General features: G+C 35.8%; 2 protein-coding genes across 4 annotated transcripts in view; one reads left to right on the top strand and one right to left on the bottom strand.

Annotated features, from left to right (window-relative positions):
• Nucleotides 1-447: 447 nt before the first annotated feature.
• Nucleotides 448-4,737, top strand: LOC107700978 (von Willebrand factor C domain-containing protein 2-like). 2 transcript variants are annotated; one of them, XM_016502859.1, is made up of 3 exons: nucleotides 448-976; nucleotides 2,656-2,785; nucleotides 3,902-4,737. In XM_016502859.1, exons 1-3 carry the CDS (start codon nucleotides 626-628, stop codon nucleotides 4,081-4,083), a joined length of 663 nt encoding a protein of 220 aa, XP_016358345.1. In that variant the 5' UTR covers nucleotides 448-625; the 3' UTR covers nucleotides 4,084-4,737. The 2 variants fall into 2 exon arrangements, with proteins under 2 accessions (XP_016358345.1, XP_016358346.1); XM_016502860.1 differs by lacking the exon at nucleotides 3,902-4,737 and adding an exon at nucleotides 2,985-3,864.
• A 5,472-nt stretch (nucleotides 4,738-10,209) lies between these two features.
• LOC107700994 (beta-1,4-galactosyltransferase 2-like) overlaps nucleotides 10,210-24,883 on the bottom strand; it is a 117,398-nt gene continuing 102,724 nt past the window's right edge. For both annotated transcript variants that reach the window (XM_016502875.1, XM_016502877.1), the window contains 2 exons: nucleotides 16,994-17,098; nucleotides 10,210-11,458 (listed from right to left, as the gene is read on the bottom strand). In XM_016502875.1, coding sequence (XP_016358361.1) covers nucleotides 11,308-11,458; nucleotides 16,994-17,098 — 256 coding nt within the window. In that variant the 3' untranslated portion in view covers nucleotides 10,210-11,307. The remainder of the gene's footprint in view (nucleotides 11,459-16,993; nucleotides 17,099-24,883) is intronic.

The following is a 24,883-nucleotide window of genomic DNA, read 5'->3' as shown; positions in this document are numbered from 1 at the left end:
TTAATATACGAGGATTGTGCAATAACTTAAAAAAAAGTGTTTCATAATATATGGAAGTTTTCTTGAAATACGAACAAATTCACAAGTATAATTATACAGATGTTCAAAACACGTGTCCATTGCGATTGACAGGACTATTAAAAATACTATTCTTTTTTCTTTCTTTTATTATTTATCACCATTAAAGAAATAAAGCATATAAGCCTATTTGGTGTTTCTGGAACACGGTGGTCTGAATGTCTGAATTTCCCCAGTCTAATAGCAAAAAGATGGGGAAAAAATTAGCAGTGTTAAATGGCATAATATTATGGTTTTATAATTTTTTTCTCAATAGACACACAAAGCTGCAATGAAAACGAATACCTCATAAACTACACCCTATCAATATTCTGGAATTCGGTTGTCACGTGTGAATTGAAACATAACCCACGAGGCGTCAAACTTTCTTATGCGCAACAGCCTCCAAAGCGCGCACAGTCCATTCTGACCATGAAGCGAATTTTAAACTTTATGTACTTTAGTTAAACAGACGCGTGCAATAGCAAGTTTTTGAAAATAACAGTAGGCTAATTCCTATTTATGCTGCATTTGCAAGTCTTGGTTTGGGACTGAGAAGTTTTTGGTGATGGGCATGGCTGTACTCTGGGGCTTCCCGGTGAATTTTCTTCATGTCTGGCTTACCCTGGTGATCTGCGGCCAGTGTGCTTTGGCTTTTTCGGTCGCTGGACAACAGGAGACAACATGTGAGGCGAACGGCAGTGTTTATTATGAGGGCGAATGGTATTTTTTAGACTCAGATCATTGCACCCAGTGCGAATGTACAGCAGAAGGGTCTGCTTGCGCGCGGACTGAGTGCACATCCCTGCCTGCCGCCTGCATCCATGTCAGCCATTACCCGACAGACTGCTGCCCGAGATGCGAGAAGATCGGCTGCGAGTACGTGGGAGAAGTCTACGAACTGGGCCAACAATTTCAGGTAAAGTTTCTGTAAAGAGTCTACAAGGGCCACCAAAAGAGAGAAAAATATTTTTTACATTTCTAAGTGGGCTTTATGTCCTCTTGCTTTATATATGACTTTTAAATTGCTCTCCTAAATAATTTAACTTAACTTTCTGCCGCATTGCTTGCAGTTAAACACCTGTAATAAATTAACGTTGATGTGAAATGTAACATAACAGTGACAAAATAAAACTACTTATTCTGGAAATAGCTTAATGCTTTTTATGATTTGAAGATACATCGTAATTTATTGTCTTGTATTAATCTATAAGGTTTCAGTTGTGTAATGTTTTCCCTAGGCGGAGACATTGTTTCAAGTTTTTGGTATTGGTCCCAAAAGGACAGTAAAAAATATTTAGCGCCATCACGTGGTTAATGATCATAATGATCAATTAATTACGTCTCAATTTGTGATGCAGATTTTCTGACTTCGAGTGAGACTTTTTGGGCAGGTTACATCTTAACGCCAGTAGGTGGCAACACGTGATTGTGTAATGAGTGAGAGTGTCATTAAATAGTTCACTGAACCGATTCGTTAAAACACTGAATCAACCAAAACAGGCCTTTTTATATTTTAATTAAATGAATCTTCATAAACAAGGATCTGCTGAGTAAATCTGCATGCAAATTTGGAGTCTCGCCGACTCTCGTTCACTTTCAAAACAGCACATAGTTCAGTAGGTACAGTTCTGTCACGCAATTTAAAAGAGAGAATGATTTGTTCATGAAAAAGATTCAAAATAGCACTGCAGTGATCTTTGTTCATAGGAAGCTTCTATTGAGGTCTAAGTACACTGAGTAATTTTCAACAGCAAAACTAATCTTTTCTTGTCAAGTTGTTGACTATTTGTTACTTGCAATCCACATGACAATTGGGTGACAATTAATTCAAACGATACAAACATACTATAAACAAAAACTTTACCATGGTAAGCAAATAAATAGATAGGCTACATAAAGACTAAGATTCCAATTATAGGTTGAATGTACCTTTTTTAAGTCGGAACAAAAGCAGCTCTTTACTTCTGAAACACAATTGTTTAATTTGATCCAATTCCTTCCATACCCTTTCATGAACGCATTTATTCATTGTCTTAGTTAAAGCTAATAAAGTAGGATTCTTTTGTTCTGAGGCAAGGTGAAGCACAAATCTGATGTACATTGGGCTGAAATCACAAAGGGCAATTTAATACTCTGTTTGAGGACCTGAAGAATGAAATATCTCTGGTGGCACAGGCTTGGAAGAAGCAGGGCTTATATGTGCTTCATTATCTCCCATATTTGGTTATTATGGCTAATAGGGAATCCCTGGGGGGGAAACTGAAGCCTTCTGAGAGACTCCAAGGAATACACTTTGCCTGAACTGACATAATTTTCTTCCAGTCCATTTAACCCAACCAGCCACAAGTGGTAATGCAGCTCCTTAAACAGCAGTGTGGGAGTGGAATTTGATCACATTCTTCACATTGTAGGGCATTAAAATGTAGTGTTGGATTGGCACATCATCAAATAATGGTATATGCAAGCAAGCAATTTGATAGTCCTGCTGGTTCTGTTTAAAAAACCGTTTGAAGGAATAGAGTAATACACGTCTTTTGATGGAATTGCATCATATGATAACCTACTTTCAACTGATGATTTGCATTTGATTTACAGCCGTCAGCATGTGAGCAGTGCACCTGTCACAGCGACGGCATCGCCTGCTGTCAGGTAGCAGACTGTGCCCCTCCACCATGTGTTAATCCAGTCTATCAGACAGGGAAATGCTGCCCTCAGTGCAAGGATGGTAAGTTTTTCAGAACTGAAAAAGAAAACTGCCATATTTGTAAGGCTTATTACACTTCTGTGTACTGTAATTGCCCAAGTTTTGACTCATGCAGTATGACATTCTCATAGCCTCAACACATACATAGAGGATACAATTGTGTTTGGTCTCCGGTAATGATTCTGAATGCAATATTTTTATATAATTCATTCAATAACAGATGGGACGGTTCAGATGCCGGGCCATGTGCTAGGCCAGTTTCCGCAGCTGAAATGAGATAAGGCTTCTAATGAGTTGAGCTTCAGCCGTATTGTTTTCTCTGTATACTGTGAAGTATGAAGGTAATTACAGTGTTTACCGAGAGCAAATATAAGGCAGGCATGTAGGCAGCCAAAACAACACACATAAATCAAAGCATGTACTTCACCAATGTGATAAATGGTCAGCTCCTCAAATGATGTTGCATTTTTATTGATAAAAATTGCCTCTGTGGGGGAAAATGTTAAATTAAGTTTTCTGTTAATCTAAAGTAACTTCCAAATTAAAGTAAAACCTTATCTTAAAAGTTAAACACTCTAAAAAAGCAATGTGCCAGTATCTACACTCCAAGGCTTCCTAATTAGTGGCGCTTGCTGAGGTTTTTCAAAAACTCCTGACCTTAAGTATTTAAATTCTGCGCATAACTTGTCCAGCACAGTTTGTGCTACTGACATGAATGACACCGCAAGTTGTGCAGATTTTTGAGGAGAGTGTTCTATTACTTTTCTAAGCATCCTGAATTTAGAGTTTGGCAATTCGGATGATAAAACAAAAGAGAAAAGATCCAGAATTATATAGACTTGAGAGGCTTTTCTTACTTGGACTAGTAAGCAACCACTTAGCAACACCCAGAACACCATTGCCGCACAGTAAGAAAAAGCTTAAAACCACCTAAGCAATTGCATAGCAACACTGTAGTACAGTGGTTCTTGAAACATATCACAAAAATAATTATAGTTAAATAATATCATTAGACCCGCTGTCTCTCTATATTAAGATGGGATAGGAAAAAATATTTTAACTGAAAAAATTACACACTTCACCTTTAACTACAGACAATGGGCCTCGTTAATCATCTCTCTCTCTTTGTGGCTCCAGGGCCCAACTGTTACGTGAATGCCTCTAGGACCCAAGTGATCCCTGGAGGAGAGCCAGTGTGGGTTGACTCCTGTACCAAATGTCGATGTCATGACGTTCAGGATGCAGGTTATTGGGAAGGCAACCACTTAGCAACGTGTTCCCATGTGCGCAACTGCCAGCCTGACGAGGGGCTAAACTGAGGAAAGAGGTCAAAAATAGGGTCATCTGACATCCTTATTTATACAATGGATGACAAAATTCAGCAGATATTTAAACCACACTTGTGGAAGAAAGTGTGGAGGCTATTTTAATCATATAAAGCCTACAAACTTTATATGATTAAAAAACAGGTCTATTATTATTCTTATGATAACTAAGCATTTAACATCCATTCGTTAAAGTAAAATGAGTTGGTAAAAATTGGTTTGACTTACTAAGGGATATTCCCTAATGAAATGGATAATAGAGCTTAGTTTTGAGACACCTTTTTGGGCATGGTTATAAATAGCACAGTGAGCATATTAGCATCTACAGTACAATTGTGTTTAGATAAATGTTGACACTGGGCTCTGTGTAGTGCACACTTGCACCTGCAGATAGGGATGGGTGTATCGATCCTGAAATATCGATACTGATGCGAGTATCGAAAGTATTGATACTCAAATAAAAAATAATGATACTAAGGTGTTTTATTTACCAGTGATTTTGTTTATTTAACAAAGACATGAATGCATACAATATGCATTGAATTGGACGAATACCTAGTGTTAGTTAATAATTGTGTAGGACAGAACTATTTTCCTGCTCATCTGAACACACGCAAATGTTGCAAGACAGAACCAATCAATCACAGGGAGCGTTCACTCACTTCTGACAGTGCATTCAAACAGGGCTGCATTTCAAAAGTATCATAAGAAACCATTGATGCTTTTGGGAATGGCAGCCCAGAACAATGAGGACAGAAAAAATATATATGTTTGAGTTATTTCACAGTAAACCAATTGAAATTGTAGCCTATATAGTTTGTGCAATTACATTTATTTAAATTGAATGTTAAAAGTTCATATTGATCATGTTCTATTCTGTAATGATAATATAAATTATACACTGTCAGAAAAAGGTTGCATTTTATGTGTGCAACAGCCTTTCACTGGCAGTCCCTTATGAAAATTAACCATGGTTTTACTGTAGTTCAGTATAGTACTATATACAATATAGTATTTGTAGATCTCCGTGGTTACCACTACAGTAAACATATTTTAACCATGTGCAATTAAGGCGTATTGAATGTTAAAATGTGTTTCAAATATAAAGTTAAGTGGGTATCATTCTCCATTTTACTCTTAGTAATTTAATAAATTTCATAATATAAAAGTTCAGTTTAGAAGTATCGTATCGGTATCGATATCGGCCTTTAAAAGTGTCGGTATCGTATTGAAAACAAAATAAGTGGTATTGCCCATCCCTACCTGCAGATGCAATGATCATCCACTAATATACATTTTTTTATTGGTGTTTTTATATGATTTGAAGTAGCACATATATATGTTTATATTATTTTCTGCTTCAAAAGCCTGAAAACCAAAGTATGTTGAGACTGCAAGACTTACATTACTGCCATGCAGGCATGGAAACAGCTAATGTAGCCTGAACTACAAACAAACAAACCTATCATAAATGAATCACGTATAAATAAAGCAGGCTTATTTTTGTTTCATTTCTGTTCTGACACCTCATTTTAAAAGCTGTGGTAATAATGCTACTTTTTTTTCGAGGACTGTATTTGCGGCAATGACAGAATGTACACAAATATAAATAAACCACAAGTGATCTGTGTCTTGTCTTATTATCCCATTTATGAAGTTAAGAGGATGTTTGTGTTGCTATTTCTACTAGTTTATTGCAACATCTGTCACATAAAAAATTACTTTTTGAGAGGCAGATTATTGAGTTTTCTGCACAAGGCTGACAGTTTAGAAATATGTTCCCTTTCCAATAAACTGCCATGTCCCTGAGCAGTGATTTGGACTGGTGCTGGTAAAAGGTGGGTGTTGAAATAATCAGGTGTAAATATGAGATTTATTACTTTGTTCTGATCCATTTTGCCTCTGATCCACTTCTTATAGATTCCATATTTTGTATTTTACACACACACACAAATAAACAACACTACCATATGGCGTTCTACATTTGTATAAACCCAGAAAAAGAATATAAACACTATCCCATCATCTGATTCTTGTAGCATCAGATTTATTGATTGTATACAAAAAGTATGTTTGATATGACATAATGCATTCTATATAAGATATAGTATTTTGACATTCAATGTACAAAAAAACCTTAATAGACACAGTAAGTCTTTAAAAAATGCGCCCCAGACTTGAAGACCTGAGGCCGTCAGTAGTTTCTTACGCAAGTCGTTGTGTAGGTGTGGAATACTTGCCCACTTCTGTCCCTCTCTCACATTGACAAGCATAGAGCGCAGATGGAGTTCTTTCTGGAGAACAACTGAGGGCAAAAAGGGTGATGGAGGAGAGAGGGTGAGCTTTACATACACAAGTCTCTGTGTGTGTAAGTTTTCAGTATGGGAGTGTTTGCTGACCCAAAAGTGATATATAAGAACGGCATCAAAATGAAAAGCGTATTCATTGTGGCACCGGTTGATTTCACAAACTATAAAGCGAGAGTTGCTGAAGAATAGCATCCTGACCTCAAGGATTGCATTTGTGCTTTGCAAGGTTGGTAATGAGAGCTGTGCGAGCTTTACTTGATTGCATTGTTAGCACAAGAAATATGAGTAACTTTGGAATGGAACAACCAGATGATTTAAACGTATAAACCGCAATGGAACATTTATAATATTATCGAATTCCACCCAAAACACTAAAGAATAATGCAACTCTATATCTACACCGTAGACTATAAGCAATTTATTTGCCACAGGGGCAAAATTAAGATTAAGATCAGAAGGAATTAAGATAGAATAACTGAGTGTATCACCAGACTAAATAAAAAGAATAAAAAATTGAAGATTTCATTGTCCTCACTAATAAGAACCATATCTACAGATTTCACACCATCCAAATACAGGGTCTTACTAGAAGCCAGTAAAGGTGCACTCAGTAATTATATATATATATATATATATATAAATGTGAATATTTAATATTTAAAACATTTTGGGTAGGTACAAGACGTTTCTTAAGCTCACCAAGACTGCATTTATTTGATCACAATTACAGTGAAAACAGTAATATTGTGAAATATTATTACAATTTAAAATAATTTTTTTCTATTTTAATAATGTTAAATGTTAAAATATTATTTATTCCTATGATGGCAAAGCTGAATTTTCGGCAGCCTTTACTCCAATCTTCAGTGTCACCTGATCCTTCAGAAATCATTCTAATATGCTTGATATTTTTGAGGAAATAGTGATTCATTGATAGATAGAACGTTCAAAAGTACAGCGTTTATTTGAAAGTTAAATAATAAAAAAAATGAGTTACTTTCACTTTTGATCAACTGAATGCATCCTTGCTGAATAAAAGTATCAATGTCAAAAGTATATTAAAAAAAACACTTTTGAACGTTATATAGATAACTGCCCTACTGAATCATTTCACTTGTGAAATAAATTAGTCATGGTAGCATAAATCTGCCATATCAATCAGTGCAACCAACAAAAATGACTGAGTACACCTTTAAATCGAGAGATATCAAAATACGTTTCAGAAGAATGACTACACATTATACATTATCATGCTGTATCAGGCCTGACAGATTACATGCAACAATGTGCGTGAGGCCTTCAATATGTTGGACTTTGTTCTGCTCACACCGTATAAACCATATGGACTGCATTTTTCATTTTGAAAAAATTAAGATAATGTAAATGACATGCGCTCTGCAACATTTTTTTTCTTCAATTTAATACACGCCTTGATGCATCAACTCGAGAAAGGAAATAATCTCATTTTACTCCAACAGAAACAGATTTCTATTTCATTTGCCAAGACATTTCAGGATGAGCATAATGTCTTTTTAATAAGGATATTGGCTTGAAATCTCATTCGTGTTGAAGGTTTAGGAATCACTGCATTCTACAACACTGTTCCTCAGCACTTAAAATGCAGGTCACAGCTAGAGCAAAAACTATTGAATATGATCAATGAATAGTTTTCAATATACTCAACTATGTGCATACAGTGGGCATCTTTCAAAAATAAAGGTAACTATGGATGTCAACTTTTAAGGCTATTAACACAGGAAAAATCAAGGAGCTTGAGGCAATATTGCATCAGTTAAGTATTAACCGTTATTTCGCTTGATGGCCAATGTAAAAATCAGCGTGGCAAAAGTGATGCACTTATAACTGACAGGTCATGGTACCCAGGAGACAGAGGTGATGAAATACTTAAAAAAAGGAAACAATGTTAGTGACATAGTGACTGCTTGGGTCAGCAGTTAAGACAACACAAATGCACACACAGAAATGAAATGGGTTGGTGAGGCTAAAATGAAAAGCATGAGGCGAAAGACAGATGTGTATTTTAAAAAGGACAGGGAGAGTGGCTGGGCTCTCATTAATGACTTCCTCTGTGCTGGGCTGAAAGAATCACTGACAAAGAACCGTCCACACACGGTGCAGAAAAGCCGATAAGAGAGAAAAAAGAGCTTGAACTCCCCTCACATTTACCCCTCATAAAACATCTGAAGGCATCAGCTTGGTGTTTTCAGGCAGTAAAATAAAAGGTGAAGAAGGAATAAGGAACGGTAAAACAACTTTAAGAGGCTTGCAAAGTATTGTAAAGAAAAGCAGTTCAATACAGTTCAGATCTTTTCGGAAGAGGTGAACACAGGGTCCAAAATTAAAGGGATAGTTCACCCAAAAATGAAAATTCTGTCATTAATTACTCACCCTCGTGTCGTTCTAAACCCGTAAGACCTTTGTTCATCTTCAGAACACAAATTAAGATATTTTTGATGAAATCCGAGAGCTTTCTGACCCTGCATAGACAGCAATGCAACTGACACGTTCAAGGCCCAGAGAGGTAGTAAGGACATTGTTAAAATAGTCCATGTGACATCAGTGGTTCAACCGTAATTTTATGAAGCTACGAGAACAGCGGCGGACAGTGACAGCGAAGAGAAGAAATTGTTGAATAAGTCTTTATTTTTGTTTTCTTTGTGCACAAAAAGTATTCTCGTAGCTTCATAAAATTACGGTTGAACTACTGATGTCACATAGGCTATTTTAACGATGTCCTTACTACCTTTCTGGGCCTTGAACGTTTCAGTTGCGTTGCTGTCTATGCAGGGTCAGAAAGCTCTCGGATTTCATCAAAAATATCTTAATTTGTGTTCCAAAGATTAACAAAGGTTTCACGGGTTTAGAACGATATGAGAGTGAGTAATTAATGACAGAATTTTCATTTTTGGGTGAACTATCCCTTTAACATTAGCCAAACACCAAATGCAAGTGAAAATCAACGTGACAACGACAGATGATGAAAATGATGGAAACTAGACAAATCTTATATTGATCTATGTTTTTGTTTTTATCTATGAAGTTTTTTATCCTCCTGAACTCTGTTGAAAAGTGTGGGGATGGTAAGATTGTTTAATGTTTTGGAAAGAAGTCTTATTTGATCAACAATACAGTAAAAACAGTAATATTGTGAAATATTATTAACTTTTTTTATTTTAAAATATTTGTAATTTATTCCTGTGATATATTTTCAGCAGCCATTATGCCAGTCTTCAGTGTCACATGATGCTTCAGAAATCATTCTAATATACTGATTTGGTGCTCAAGAAACATTTCTCATTGTTACCAATGTTGAAAACACTGTGCTGCTTAATATTTTCATAGAAACTGTCATACATGTGATTCATCTTTGATGAACAAAAATTCTAAGGAGCATTTATTTGAAATTTAAACTATGACAATGTAGAAGTCTTTACTGTAAAGTATTCATTGACTAAAAGTATTATTTCTTCAAATATATCTTACTGACCCCACACTTTTGAAGGGTAGTTTAAAAATATTCTTCATATTAAGCTATCAAAACAAAAACATAAAGGAACAAAATTATAGGTCTTGTTTTTATTGCGCAGTTAAGGCTGAACTAACTTCTTAGTGAACTGTGCTCTTACAAAAATGCTAAAAAAAAAAGCTAATAATAATAATAATTCCTTTGTCAGAGAGACAAAAATATATTCTTATAAAAAATGGCAATATTGATTCATGGCCTGTAAGAAATAATTACGGTGGTAAATGTTTTCAATTCACTTGAATTGGCAGGTGTGGAAAAATGTTATATATATATATATATTGGACATATCAGAGCGTCATTTAAATAACACCTCCATAGATGATCATCAAAGGGGGTGATAGACTCTAAAACTGAATGATATGGGCATTATTTAATCAAAGCACCCATCGCTAACTTCATCCTTCAAGTTTTTAAAAAAGCATTGATATATGACAGATCTAAATATGAATCTTTGAGGCAAATCAAAGTAAACAAAGAAAGAGTGGCTTGTAGCACAGTCAGATTTGAGCAGGTGGTGATAGATACAGAGGTCTGATCATCAGTAACTTCTGCAGAAGCTCCTCTATCTCTCAGCGAAAGTTACAGCTGTTTCTCCAGGCATCTACACCGCAGCCAGAGGATATGCTGCGGTGATCCATTCATACCATATTGACTGACACAGTCATGTGCTTGTAGGACTAGTCTAGATCCAGTCTAATCACACACATAATTGTCCCCCAGGTTCCCATGAAGACATCCCAATGAGGGTTTCATCCCCAGAAATGCTGAGAAGTGTTTTCATGGTTGATGAAGTTCAGCTTAATCCCAAAAGACGATACAAAATAAAAGCGCAAGAGAGAGATAGAGTCCAAAGGAGCCAACCTCAAGCACCGATTTATCAACCTCACATGATCAACCAACATCTGAGATACGAAAGAAGAGATTGAACACTGCAAGCACCGCAGGTACAAAGACACATTCGCTTTCGAAATGTACAGTATGTTCTGACTGATTTACATCAAGTGACCAGGCTGTTCTTCGCAGATAAACATCACTTTACCAAAACCAGAACTCAACAACCTTCCTGTTAAAAGCCTAAAAGCTTGTACTGATCCTCAAGGTCTGAATAAAACAGCCATTGGAGTATGATGATGATATTCCCGTCCCTCCAAACACTGTGCACATCTTGATCTGGATCAGCATATGAATCTACAGTACATCGATGGATCCACATCAAGCTTCCACGTATTCCTGAGAACTAACCTGCTCAGCATATCACTGCATTATCATAGGAAGGTGATCCTGGGCAGAGCTTGTGTGTGTGTGTTTGTGTGCTGAACTTTAAGAAGGTCATGGTATCCTCGGTCAAGACCCGGTAGCTCTCTATCCTTTGAGAGGTCTGGGAGGAGGCTTGCCGATCTCTACGGAAATGTTGGTGTAAAGCGGATATTTCTTCACAGACACCACTCTGTACATCAGTGAGCTGATCCCATCTTTCCTCATGGTGTTCTTGGTGTTCTGGATCTTACTGAACCTGGAAAAAGAAGAAGAAACACAAACAGTATTAGCTGCGTCATGGTTTTCAGAAACATTTAGGATACAAAAGGGCTTAAACTGGACCATTTTTCTATACAATGACAGTACGTCTTCATAAAGGACAATAAAAGCAGTGCAAATAAACCATATATGTGGTCTATACATCTCATGCACTATATTCCAACACTCTCAGAACATAAAAAATGTGCAAAAATTTAACTTAGAAGGGTTCAACAGCTTTTCAACGGGACATTTTAAAAACTTTATTAACCCCTAAAAGGTTCATAGTAGTACCTTAAGGGCACCTATGACTACTCTAAAACACTAATATGCAACTTTTGGAGGAAGATAAGGTACAAATTAGATTTTTTAAGGGTACGGCCTGGGTCTTTTAATAGCACAAAAATATTTTTTTTTTGGTGCTTTTGTGTCTTTCTGGTACTACATGTTCACTGTATATGTAGTTACTTTAAAAATTCATATTTTGTGTTTCAAGGAAAGAATAACAACATACAGGTTTGGAACAACATGTTTTGGGTGAACTATTCCCTTGGCAAGGTTCAAGTCTCAAGCCAAAAGTGTGATGTAAATGTCCAACCACTCAACTGTTAGAACGTGGAGCTAGTACTCACTTGGTTTGACTCCAAACAAATGGTCGTACTGATAAAACACATCTTGTAAGTCACTAACAAATGATAATGACAAACAAATTTAAGTATCATAATATGGATCACTTAAATGCATACCCTTACATACCAATGTCAACCAGCAGGGGGTGAAATAACATTTATAAAGGTGCACAGAGCATCATTCTCACAAAGGAAAAACAAATAGGCCTCACAAGATTTCCTCAGTATAAAAACAGACATTAACTCTATAAACCACATTGACCATATTTAAACACTTATGTTACATAATAAGAGAGTTTTTACACTATATTACAGGTAAAAAAAAGAAATGAGCTTTGTGCTGTGGGCACTGAAAGATAAGAGAAAAAGAGATATGAGAGTATCAGACTCCCACGGTTTATCAATAAAATGAGAGGTTCCTTAAGTTCAATGAGCTCAGCTAGAAAAGCAAAGTATAGGAATATTCAGGAGCTCTGCTTCCCCAGCAGTGTTTTATATTACATCTTAACCTCCCATCCCTTAAGACACTTAAAATTATATACATTTCAACATTTCAGGCTTAACCAAAGAAGAACTGTACTAATAAATAGAACATTTACTCTGAAAATTGCCACAAAAGTAGGAAAGAGAGTTCAAGTTGTCCGTTAAAGGGTAGCTTGATTTATGTGAAGCTATCAACTTCCATATCAATGTAGGTGCCACGAAGGCCATTAAAGAGTTGGCAGATAATGATTTAAGTACACTGCTTGAATGAAATTAGAGTATTTGAGAGGGCTCACACTGAACTAGAATTAATATTCATGTGGACCGGTGTGCAGCAGCACTCAGGAAGGTTGATGAATAGAAGCCTGGTTCCTCCGGCAAGCATAACATCTCATTATGGAAGCTGATGCTCTTCTGCGGAGTGACCAAACAAAGATGACTGTTGTAGTAACAGAGCTGAGGAGAGGGCAACCATTCATCGAGTCTAACAACTCTTCTTTTTAAATAAGGGTGCGCTTGGAGAACGCAGCCACTTACTCTTCTTAGTCATACTGCATCTCCATGCAGCATGTCTTAAAAACAAATGAACTAAACCTGTGTGACAGGAAAATAAAACAAAACAAAACTTAAAGAGCCGGGAACTTGAAGTTACCACAACCTAAATGGCGCAGGAAGTATCATCTGCCCTTTACAAAAACATACATTATCATTCAAAAGTTAGTAAGTTAGATTAGGGCTAGAAAGATTTTTTTTTTAAAGAAATTAATTATTTTATTCAGCAAGGATGTATTAAATTGACCAAAAGTAAAAAAGATGAATAATATTACAAAAGATTTTTATTTCAAACAAATTCTTTTGAGCTTTTTATTAAACAAAGAATTCTGAGAAATTCTATCAGTTTCCACAATAATATTAAGCATCACTGTTTTAAACATTGATAATAATAAGAAATATTTCTTGAGCACCAAATCAGCATATTAGAATGATTTCTGAAGGATCATGTGACACTGAAGACTGGAGTAATGATGCTGAAATTCAGTTTTACCAACACTAGAATATAATATTTTAAAAATGTTAAAATATATTAAAATAGTTATTTAAATTGTAATAACATATCACAATATTACTATTTTTATATTTGATCAAATATAATGTGGACTTCAAGAACATTAAAAAAAATATGAAGTTTTTTCCTGAAAGAAGCAACGAGTGTAACTGACAAAAGTGGATGGATATAAGACATTAAATGTCTTGCACCTCTTTGCCTGGTTTTGCACTGACATAAATAAAATTCTGGCCAATATAATTATTTTTATGTTATGGACAAAAAAAAACAGTTAATGGCTGATATTAAAATTCTATACTACTTGTTCTAAATAATAATAATAAAAACATTACAATCAATGAAACCAATATGTTTTTAAATAACATTTTAAAGTGAATTTAGGCATCACAGCATAATCTCCAATATGTTTAATTAATTTGGAGATTTGCTAAAGTTTACATTTAGCTGCTAAATTAAATAGAAATGTGAAAAAGTGAGACTTTGAGTGGCAACAGAGTCAATTAAAAGCCACACAAAGCTCTTGAGAATAAATGTATAACTACTATATGCAAACTACAGTACACTACTATACTGTCCTCCCTTCAGTTCTAAACAAATTCCTAAGGAAATGAGGCCAAAATCTATATATTATCACAGAAAGTATGAGAAACACAAAACAGATGTTTGAAAGTGCTGTAAAAAAATAAATTCCAGTAATCCACAGCATTCCCCAAATCAGCTTTCTTCATCAAATTTCCAGCTCAGTTTTAAGAGGCAGTTATGTTTGAGGCTAAACCTCTTATCACGTACAAACGAGCCATCTTAGAATAATCCCCACAAGCCTCTAACGGAGGCAATAAAATCTAGAGAGGAAGGGATCATACTCTAAATGACTTCCCATTTTTCTGTTATGGTGCTAATCAATTATTAATCAGATGCCCAGATGAGTTGTGACTCTGCCACCTACACTGATGCGTGTCTGGGTGGGTTATATCAGCCCTGGCCGAGTCAGGGAGTGTTTCAGAGGATGCCGTCGAGATTCATCAATCTCTGACCGCAGTTCCTGATATATTGATTGTCATCGAGCCGCAGTGCCCATGTCTGCATCAGTCTGTGGATGTTCCATCATCATACAGATTGGGTCACTTGGTTAGCAAACTTACAGTAAATGGTGCACTAAAGTAAAGCTTTTTCTGACTTGCATACATATATTTATTTATTTATTTATTAAGTATATAACCTTAGGAGCCCTATGGTAATTGAAGAGCATTCAAAAAATGTTTCAGTGAACAATTATTTGAAATATTTATAATTATAATAATAAATACTTAATATTTTTTATTAATTTGTAAGTATATAACCTTCACTGCAGCTGTAGCCTGCTTATTCCTCCAAGGTTTTCTTAGAGGAGCCCTGGGTTAATTGAAGAGCATTAAAAAAAATGTTTCAGCAAATGATAAAGTGCACATTTTCCGGTCTGATGCTTGTACCAAAGGTGGATCACAGCGATCGACTCTGCATCATTTTCCCCGTTTGAGACAGAACACAAACAAACGACCTGTCTGTGACAACAGACCCGCTTTAGCGTGACAAGTTTCAATTCATTAACTTCAGCACAGACACCTCATTCATTTCTACCCAGCGTTCTTCTGTCCTCTCCAGCAAAAATGAATTCAGCATGCGCTAGTGGCTCTTGGGGTGGGCCGCGCTCATTACTTCAATTGTCTGAGCCAATTGTAGGAAAAAAGACGCAAAGAACGAGGAAGAGCAGGACATAAATAGAGAGACAGTAAGTGAGTGAATGAGAAAGAGATCAAGGGAAAAAGAATAAGAATGAAACTGAGCAAAAGAGAATAAATCATTGACTCTTATCTTTGCACAGTGAGAGCTGAGTGAAACCTCCTACCAGAGAAAAGACCAATCCTAATTTTTAATGGCATTTCTTTTGCTTCTGTCTTGCCATTTAGCTCAGAGCTCTCCCAAGATTGACAACCACCAAGAAACAGTGGACCAACCTGCAACTGCAGGAATCGTTTTGCAATTAGTTGCTCTGCTGTGAAGCTTTCTACCTGGGAACGATCTGGCTCGCAGCCCAGCATCCACGGATGGGCTATTTTACACCCCGTGACGTCTGAGCTATTCATGCATTAAGAACCTCCGCCAGCTGGCATAAACACACACAATCATATTTAGGAGGCTGAATAGGTCTTAAAGATTAAACTATCTTGCAGCCCCAGGTAATTGAGTGACAAAAGCTGGACAAAGTTTGCAATGCAACAAACGAGCAAGGGTGACTATCTGGGTGGATTACTACACTGTTACATGGTAATAGTTCATTTTTCATTTGACGAAAATGTTTCTAAAATGTAACCAATATTTCATGTCATGCGTCATATTTTACTAAACAAAATGGCATAATATATATATATCCTTTTAACTGACAATGTGTAAAAATATAGAAGTTAAATTTATAGAAGTTAAAATTTTAAAATATGCGTAAACATTTAGACATATCTAACATAATGATAAAAATAATAATAATAATAATAATAAACTGAGAAAACTTGAAAAAATATACATATAAACATATCAAACATGTAAGATATATAATTAACAAAATATGAACCAAATAAAGTGATACAATTCACTGGCTTTAAATTCAAGCATATCATTTTCGTCAATAGCATGTTTTAAATTAAAATATTTAATTGTCAACATGTCTTTTTTGTTATTATTGATGAAAAAAATAAAAATTAACAAACATTTTCATCAGTGATTTTGCTATTGCAATTAACAACAATGTCCTGTCAAAAAAAACCCATTACTTTTAATAAGATTTAATTAAAATATATATCTCCCTTTAACTGTGATGTATGAACATGAACCTGACTGTTAACCTATGTTAAGAGTGTTGAATGAAGAAGCAAAAAATTGAGCACAGAAATAATTCAAATGGCAATTCAGTGCTGAAACTAGATTAGGTCCAGGCTGGTTAGTGCTGGGTTTGTGCTAATCTAGCTGGTAGAACAGACAAGACGATGCTGTTCATCATCAAAACTGGCTGATTGTACAGCATGGTCTTTCTAGTGAAGCTGGTCAAACAAGACAGCCAAGAACAGCGGTTAGCAAATAAAACATACGCGGGTGAAGCCCATGCTTGTGTTTGGAGCAGCGACATTGTCGTATATACAGTATCTTATATATCTGCAATGCAAAAGGCTCTGCTGTGCTTTAGATCAATAAGTCACAAGAACAGGATAAGTGGTGTGATTTAACACATCCTAACGGAGCTTGTGAATCTTAAGCATTCAGGCACAGGCGGGGCGGGTGCTTTCACACTACACAGAGATGAGGTGGCAGGAGAATAGGGTCTTACCTCTGGGGGTTTGGCTCATTGTGCTTGTCTCTCTCATGCTTGATCATCCTGTAGCGGCCAATTCTCACATCGGGCCGAGACACTTTCATCCCATTTAGTGTGATTCTGACAGAAAGGGGGAGAACAATAGAGAAAACTTATGGTTAGGGTGTATGAGGTTTCATATCGACTGACTGATTGGCTTCACGCAGTCACAACATCGTCTAATGATTATCATAGCTATGGTTTGGAGGAGAGAGGGCATCACCCAGCTCAAATTCTCAAAAACTCTTTCTGTTTGTTTCATTTTTATGTCCACATTCCCACACTTTTAGAGTATGTATCGAATCTGATGAAGATCTTACAGCACTACATCTGCCAAGCACAACAGTGTAAACAATCTATCCAACCCCATAATAAATAACATCAGTAAACAAAATATGTAATGTAATGTATAAAATAATATAATAAACAACAACAACTATAATTATTATTATTCCTATGGGCTTTTTAATATTAATTGAGAATTGCTAATAATAATAATAATAATAATAATAGTTGTTATTAACATTGTTGTTAATATTACTATTATTATTTTTATTATTGTTGTTATTGTGAACTTTTTAATAATTGAGAACTGTTGTTAATATGAAATATATAAAATAAAATAATTATTATGGTTGTCATTGTAGTGGACTTTTAAATAATAATAATAATAAAACAATGTATTATTATTATTATTATTATGTCTTCTAAGACATCTGCGTGCTGTTTTGCACATCTTACTCATTTGACGTACTGTTCTTTGCTTTTTTTTTTTTTTTACATGTACATACATGTATGCATATTCAGACACGTCTTTTGTGTGCACTCAAAAGATTATTTATTTCCTATTTGGTACTGAAGTAGACAGTAGTTTGTAGTTTGACATTACTATCAGTGACTTGAGGCTTTCACAAATTAACAAGCAGTGAACTTCAAGCAGCTACAGCTAATCAAATACTCGTTAACCTACACGAATACCAGAAAATGTTCAATGAGCAGGAATGAAAGATGAAAGAATGAAAAAACAAAACAAAACAAAAGTCAGTAGCTGAGAACTGTGTCGGGAACGTTTGCTTAAGAGAGCAGCCAGACCAGGCAGCTCCACACACACCCAGCCTGGAGTACAATCCCATTTGTTTGAGTAACTACAGCTTAGAGCGACTCAGGATTGCTTGAACAATCCAACCATTCTAATCTCCCTGCTTGGCTCAAGATCTTGGCATTAGTGCAAATCTTATGTTTGTCATGTGAGCATCATGTCATTTGAGCTCTGAGCTTCGCACTGACTTTCTGAGGGATGACGCCTTTATTTGATTAGATGGAAATCCTTCCGAGGAGAATAAGGGCATGCCTATTTGTGCGTGTTTGTGTGGGCTCTTATGATTTATTCCATTTTTTATATACATCATCCTAATAATCCAAGAGCAAGGCCTTTGTCATAAATAATGCAGCTTGGAGGATTGAAGGTAATCTCTGGGAATTCTTGACCCAGAAAGCAAAAGGAGATTTCTGAGGGCCCGAGATTATAATGAGAGAAAATACAATGTAAACAATGAAGGAGAACGCACTACAGAGGGGATTTATAAATGTCACTGAACACCAAACTAAATGTGTGACAGTGACCACATTTACATATACATTTATTTAGTGATTTTTAACCAGATCATTCTAAATATTAAATCAACTGTAAACAAGATGGCACATTAAGGATGATAGAAAGTACCTCACCTTACCTTCCCCCTGAAGTTGTAAATAAAAGATTACTGGAGTATGTTTTACAAAAAAAAACTAAAAATAAAAAATATTTCAGTCCTTCTACTTAAAAATCTCACATTTATTTCAATGTGTTACTGCCGTTTTTTTTTTTATAAATACTTGTTACATTTCTGAGTGAAAACACCAAATGATTTCATTGCACAATATGATAATCATATTCATATACTCCATGGTATTTATATGATATCAGTACTGAAGTATTAACATGGTAAATGTCCAAATAAACATTATATATCTTACACAGTTTTAAACATATTGTACATACAATTTAATGGACAACAAGACTGATTATGAAAACTGTATTTTTGCAGTGTAAGAACCTAATTGTGAAATTCCTAATGTCTGAATCTTGCTCAACCTCATTCCCGGTGTGAGGTTGATTCTAATCAAGCTATTTTTAGTGCCTCTGCTCTGATTTGAGTTTTGGCTGGAATCGGCGCAGTTCCAGGTATCTGAAGGAGATACAAATAAACAAAACAAAAAAAACCCTCCAATAACTGTGTCCATGTTGGTAATTACTGTTTGGTTGGCTCATGTTCATGGACACCTGCAGTTATTTGGCTAAACAGCCGTGAGCCTCAAGTAAGATGAGGGTTAAATGCCTTGGAGCTGGATTTGTGTTCATTATTATGCACATTATACACACATATTACAGCATTTATTCGCTGAGCATTTTCAGATCCTACTGGGCGATTCATTCGCAGCAGTGTTCCTTGAACCTCTGGCCTTTCACACTCGGCTCAGACAGCTGTGATTACTCTGGGGCTGCAATGTTTTAAGATTTGAATGATTGGGGGGAAAAAGCAAAATGCTGTGCCATTAAAAACCTTGAAAATCTATGCCGAATATCTTCAAGTTTTGTGACTTCCTTGCCACTGCATAGAAAAATTAGTTTTTTTTTTTGGTTAGGAACAAACAAAAGATGCTACTAAATTAATCTCAGTCTTGGAGGCAAAAAAATGCATTAAAACACCTGCAGGAAGAGAGCAAAAGTGGAAAACAGGTGGGGAAACACTCATTACTCATACAAAACAAAAGCAAACAACATCCCTATTGTACCATAATAGTGGTACATGATGAAATAACTCAGTGTCTCTATTAGTCAACAAATCAGTTTTGTGATTAAGGGAATGTTTGTCTGAATGCTGATGTAATAATTAATAATTTTGACTGATCTGTTTTGGCCCGTAGTCTTTGATTGGATTAACTGAGAATTGTTCTATAAGTCCTTTCTTTCTTCCTCCCTGCAGTTCATTTAATTGCATTAGACTCTCAGAGTGGAGGAGAATTGGAATCGTTATTATTACTTCATGGCTTGCTGGTGGAGCAGAAATGGGAGAGGAGCAGAAAAAAAAGACAGGTCAGACATAGAGGGAGAGAGACAGACTGAGAGACAGAAGGTGAGGAAAGCGAGGGAAAAAGTGAGAGAGAAAGGAAGGGACAGAGGAGTGGTCATACAATATGGCAGACTAACTGACCTTGTCTGGATCTCTTTTTCCATTACAGCCCTCCCCAAACACACTCTCCTTCCCTTCTCCCATTAAATGTGTGGAATAGAAAACTACTGTAGTGCTTGCTGCAGAGTACATATTGTATGATCCCTAATATTTACAAAAATACATAAAACAATATTTAATAGCCTTTATTTAATAAATCAGACTAATTTTATGGAGGACTAGGAGTGCTTTTTAAAAATAAAATGACAAATGACATTTAAACTATTTAATAGAGATGCACCGATTGCAATTTTCTTGGCCGATTCCGATTTCCGATTTTTTTGCAAGTGTGACCTGCCGATTTCCATTTTCTTTTTAAAGGGGTCATATGATGCGATTTCAATTTTTCCTTGCTTTGTAAAAATCGACGCGTTTCAGAAAGGCCGGGCATAGAGGAGAAACAATAATCTACAGTATTTGGAAAATAATGTGTTTTTTTAAACCTTAAACCGCATAAACACATTTCATTACACCAAATACACGAAATAATGTTCTTTTTAGCAGCATCATATGACCCCTTTAAGAACTATAAATGACAGCATATACAAACAAAAATTTCAATGCAAAAATTTTTTTTACATAATAAAAGAAATTATTAAACATTACAATTCCCCTAATCTGGACTAAGTTACAGATGTTCTCTCACTCAAACAACTCTAAAAATAAAGTGCTCTATGACTGGAAAGAGGTAGAAATGAGTTGCTGTGTATAACAGATGTCATTTCCCACTATGTTTATAATTTTTTCCCCCTAACCTTATTAAATGTGTCATCTTTACATAAAATTCTTACATTGTTTCATTTAATTCAGTTAAAATAATATAAAACTGTAGAGTCGTTACCATTCAAATGAAATGCAATGATACTTTTAAATATGAAACCAAACCACCAGTAGGTGGCGGCAAATAACTGTTTTAATGAGCGAGTCATTTAGTCATTCATTCAACTGATTCGGCTGATTCAAGTAAAGTTCTCTCTCACTTGCCCCTTATATAATACATACATACATACATACATACATGTATTTAGTTAGTTACTTAGTGTTCTCCATAATCATATGACCAGGTTATATCGTTGGTTATGTTCTTAAAATCAGGTAGTCGTCAATATTATTTTGGAAATATAAAGTTACTTTGCACATTAACACTATGAGCCAAGAAAAACAAGACAGCCACTGTTCAGCATTTTACCAACATTATGTCTGCTATAAACACCACCAAAACCTTTTAAATATGCACTCTTGATGCTGATATGTATCTCCACATGCCCATGGAGTTGCACAGACTCAAACTGGGATTGTTGAATGCTGTCAGAAACAGACTCCTCGTTTTAGTCCAGTCTTCTCAAGAGTAATTCATAACTATTAAATTTCAACTTAAAATCCACAGTACAGCACACCTGTCTACTGCCTTCCACTGTCTCGTTCTTACTGAATTGTAAAGGGAAATGTCCCTCTAGGGCTTCCATCCTCTCCAACTACACAGATGTTGAAAATCAAAGAAAGAATGACGGGCTATTTCTCTGTCCACATGACCAGAGGGGAGAGCAAATCTCTCCAAAAGCTTTTTCTTAAATTCGCTTTTTGTTTCAAGCCAGTCTGATGGAACATTTGCTGTGCATGAGGCCAGGACACAGTCATCTGAGTCCACTATCCTCCCTCACACACATCCCTCTGGGCTATTTCTATCCACAATGACTTCACTCTACCAGTGCATGCAGCGATGACCTTCTGTCCAGCTTGCAGAGCATGATCTACATCTTGACAACGAAAACAAAGGATTGTCAACATCTGGAGTTTGATACTGTATGGCTGCTGTCTAGATAATGATCATAAATAGAGAAATACTGAAAAATTGAGCAAAGAATGGATTAAATATGTACTTTGTCTTTGATGTGAAGTTACAACAGTAAACTAACAGTAAACTATAAAATAGAATGCCAATTTTTTTTCTGTATTAAATGTGAAAGCTCAAATGAACCTCAGTTAAGTCACTTGCTAATCAGAATGTTTCATGTCATGTGGTAAATTCACTCTTTTTGTAACAACACACTAAAATGAATAAATAAAGCATTCTTTGAAAAAAAATTAGAACTGTATTAAAATAGTGAACTAAATATAAATATAAAAACACTACTATTCAAACTGTTGGTTTCATTAAGATTTTTAATATTAAATTAATACTTTTATTCAGCAAGGACACATTGATAAAAAGTGATTGTAAAGAAGCCATTGCTACAGAAAAAATCTATTTAAAATCAATTCTGTTCTTTTGATCTATTCAAAGGATCCTGATTAAAGTAATCAAGGTTTCCAAATGTTTTCAACATTGATAATAAGAAATGTTTCTTGAGCACCAAATGAGAATATTAGAATAATTTCTGAAGGATCATGTGACACTGGAGACAGTAGACAGAAATGACAGTAATGGCTGCTGAAAACTCATCTTTACCATCAGAAGAAATAAATTACATTTAAAAATATATTAAAATAGAAAAAAAATATTTTAAATGAAATGAATGAATATGACACGGTCAAACACTGACTAAATTTTAAAAAAATATTTTCATCAAAAGACAAAAGTTATGACAAAAACTCAACAGTTTCAGTGTAGCTGGAAAATGACCCCTCTGAATGCGTCATACATTTTGTCAGAGACCAAGGACAGAAATGTCTGCAGGAGCTTCTCACCAATAGCGGCTGAACATAGCTACTCCGTATCGATGCAGCATCTTTGAACAGGATTGCCACAAGTTCTTCCTTGGCTAGAAGGGACGCTACAGGAACAAGTGTACTACTGCAGGATCAACTACAGCAAGAAACAAAGATTCTGCACACTAATGCCAGCTGCCTTCACAAACGAAAAACCCAGCACACAGAGACAGGCCAGATACAAACAACATGTCTCTTCTAAAGCAGCAATGGCACAGGGGCACATCCGCACACACTTACAGATTTTAAGAAGCCAGGCTGCAGAATTTCGAGCTTGCAGAGGAGGATGTCCATTGGTACTTGGACTCAAACTGTCAGACCGCTGACCTTCAAAGATATGGGAAGAGAGGAAGATGTTCTGACAGGCACTGGGAGTCTCTGGAGCCCAAGCAAACTAGTTCCAGAGAAGTGACAGTGTGTTCAAGTAAACGTCCACCCAGAGGACTTAAATGGGCAAGCGTCAGAGTCTGTGCGTGTCTCTCCACCAGTCAGACGGGGAATTTGAAGCAGAACGCACAGCTGGGTCCACATGCCATTCACTCTTACATCTTGTCTTTGAATGACTGCTAAAAGCTGACTGTACCACTATATCGCCACCCTGCACACGAACAGAAATTTCTTGTCAGCGCTGCCCCGCGAATTTATCAATGAAATAGTTTCGCAGCTGAAAAGCTACATGACATTTCTCATTAGCCAGGTTCTTGAAGCAGTTTAACTTAAAGATTCTCAGAAGAACACTGATGAGAGATACATAGACGCAGGTATTCATACGCACTTAATCTCTCTCTCACTCCCTCTCTCTCTCTAATAACCGCAATAGACTGCATTAATAACTGCATTAGCCTGCATATCAGTGGCTCAAGCCTCTGTTATTAGCTCTAAAATGACGTTTTGGAATTTGCAACGGAATGTTTGGGATGAGATGCGTAAAAAATTAGTTCAACACACACAAGATTTCAGGACAGAAACATGTCATTTCAAATGTCTTGAAACAAATCATCTGAACAATGTCTTGATGTGTGGTTGTGACTCCAGGCCGTTAAAAAAATTAGAGGAATAATGCACTCCCGAAGTGCTTATGTGGCCACGTCGCTGTGCCTATATGGAACGGTCTTTCTCAGTTCTCAAACAAATTAAGAACTACATTCGATTTTTATTGACTGAACGCAAGCGCTTATTGCGATAGAAAACACTGTAACGGTTTCCACTGATTCAAAAATATTTTTGTTTGCTTGGGTGGTAATATTAGGCCTATTATATTATAGGGAAGGGGAGCCCAAAAATTAGTTTTGCCTATGTCATGAAAAGAGGTAAATCCGGCCCTGCTCACAATAACAACAAAATGCTGTGGTTTTGTAAAATGAATAAAACAAACAAGGTGTGCTTTCTGCCGTCTCGGTCTCCGTGAACTCTGTGAATACTTCACACACAGACATGAGAAATATATCTACAGAAAGCTTGAAGTGTCTACTTTTAAATGAAGTAAGTCATGTCGAAAAAACATATATTCTCTGATAAAGGCTCCAAAACCCCCTCAGACCCCAGAGGGTTAAAACAATGCAGTCTTTTGAACTTTCTATTCATCAAAGATTTCTGAAAAAGAAAATGTATCACAGTTTCCACAAAAATATAGAATAAATCAGCATGTCTGAATGATTTCTGAAGGATCCTATGACACTGAACACTGGAGTAATGACAAATTACAAAAGCTGAAAATTCAGCTTTGCTGTCACAGAAATAATTTACATTTTGAAATACATTAAAAATCTTAAATTGTAATAATATTTCACAATATTACTGTTTACTGTGTTTTTGATCAAATAAATGCAGACTTGGTGAGCATAAGCGACTTCTTTCAAAAAAAAAAAAAAAAAAAAAAAAATGA

This window comes from Sinocyclocheilus anshuiensis, unplaced genomic scaffold (assembly GCF_001515605.1).
Source record: "Sinocyclocheilus anshuiensis isolate Anshui unplaced genomic scaffold, SAMN03320099.WGS_v1.1 scaffold1143, whole genome shotgun sequence".
NCBI lineage: Eukaryota > Metazoa > Chordata > Actinopteri > Cypriniformes > Cyprinidae > Sinocyclocheilus > Sinocyclocheilus anshuiensis.
Note: the sequence above shows the minus strand (reverse complement) of the source record. Positions and strands in the feature narration are given on the sequence as shown.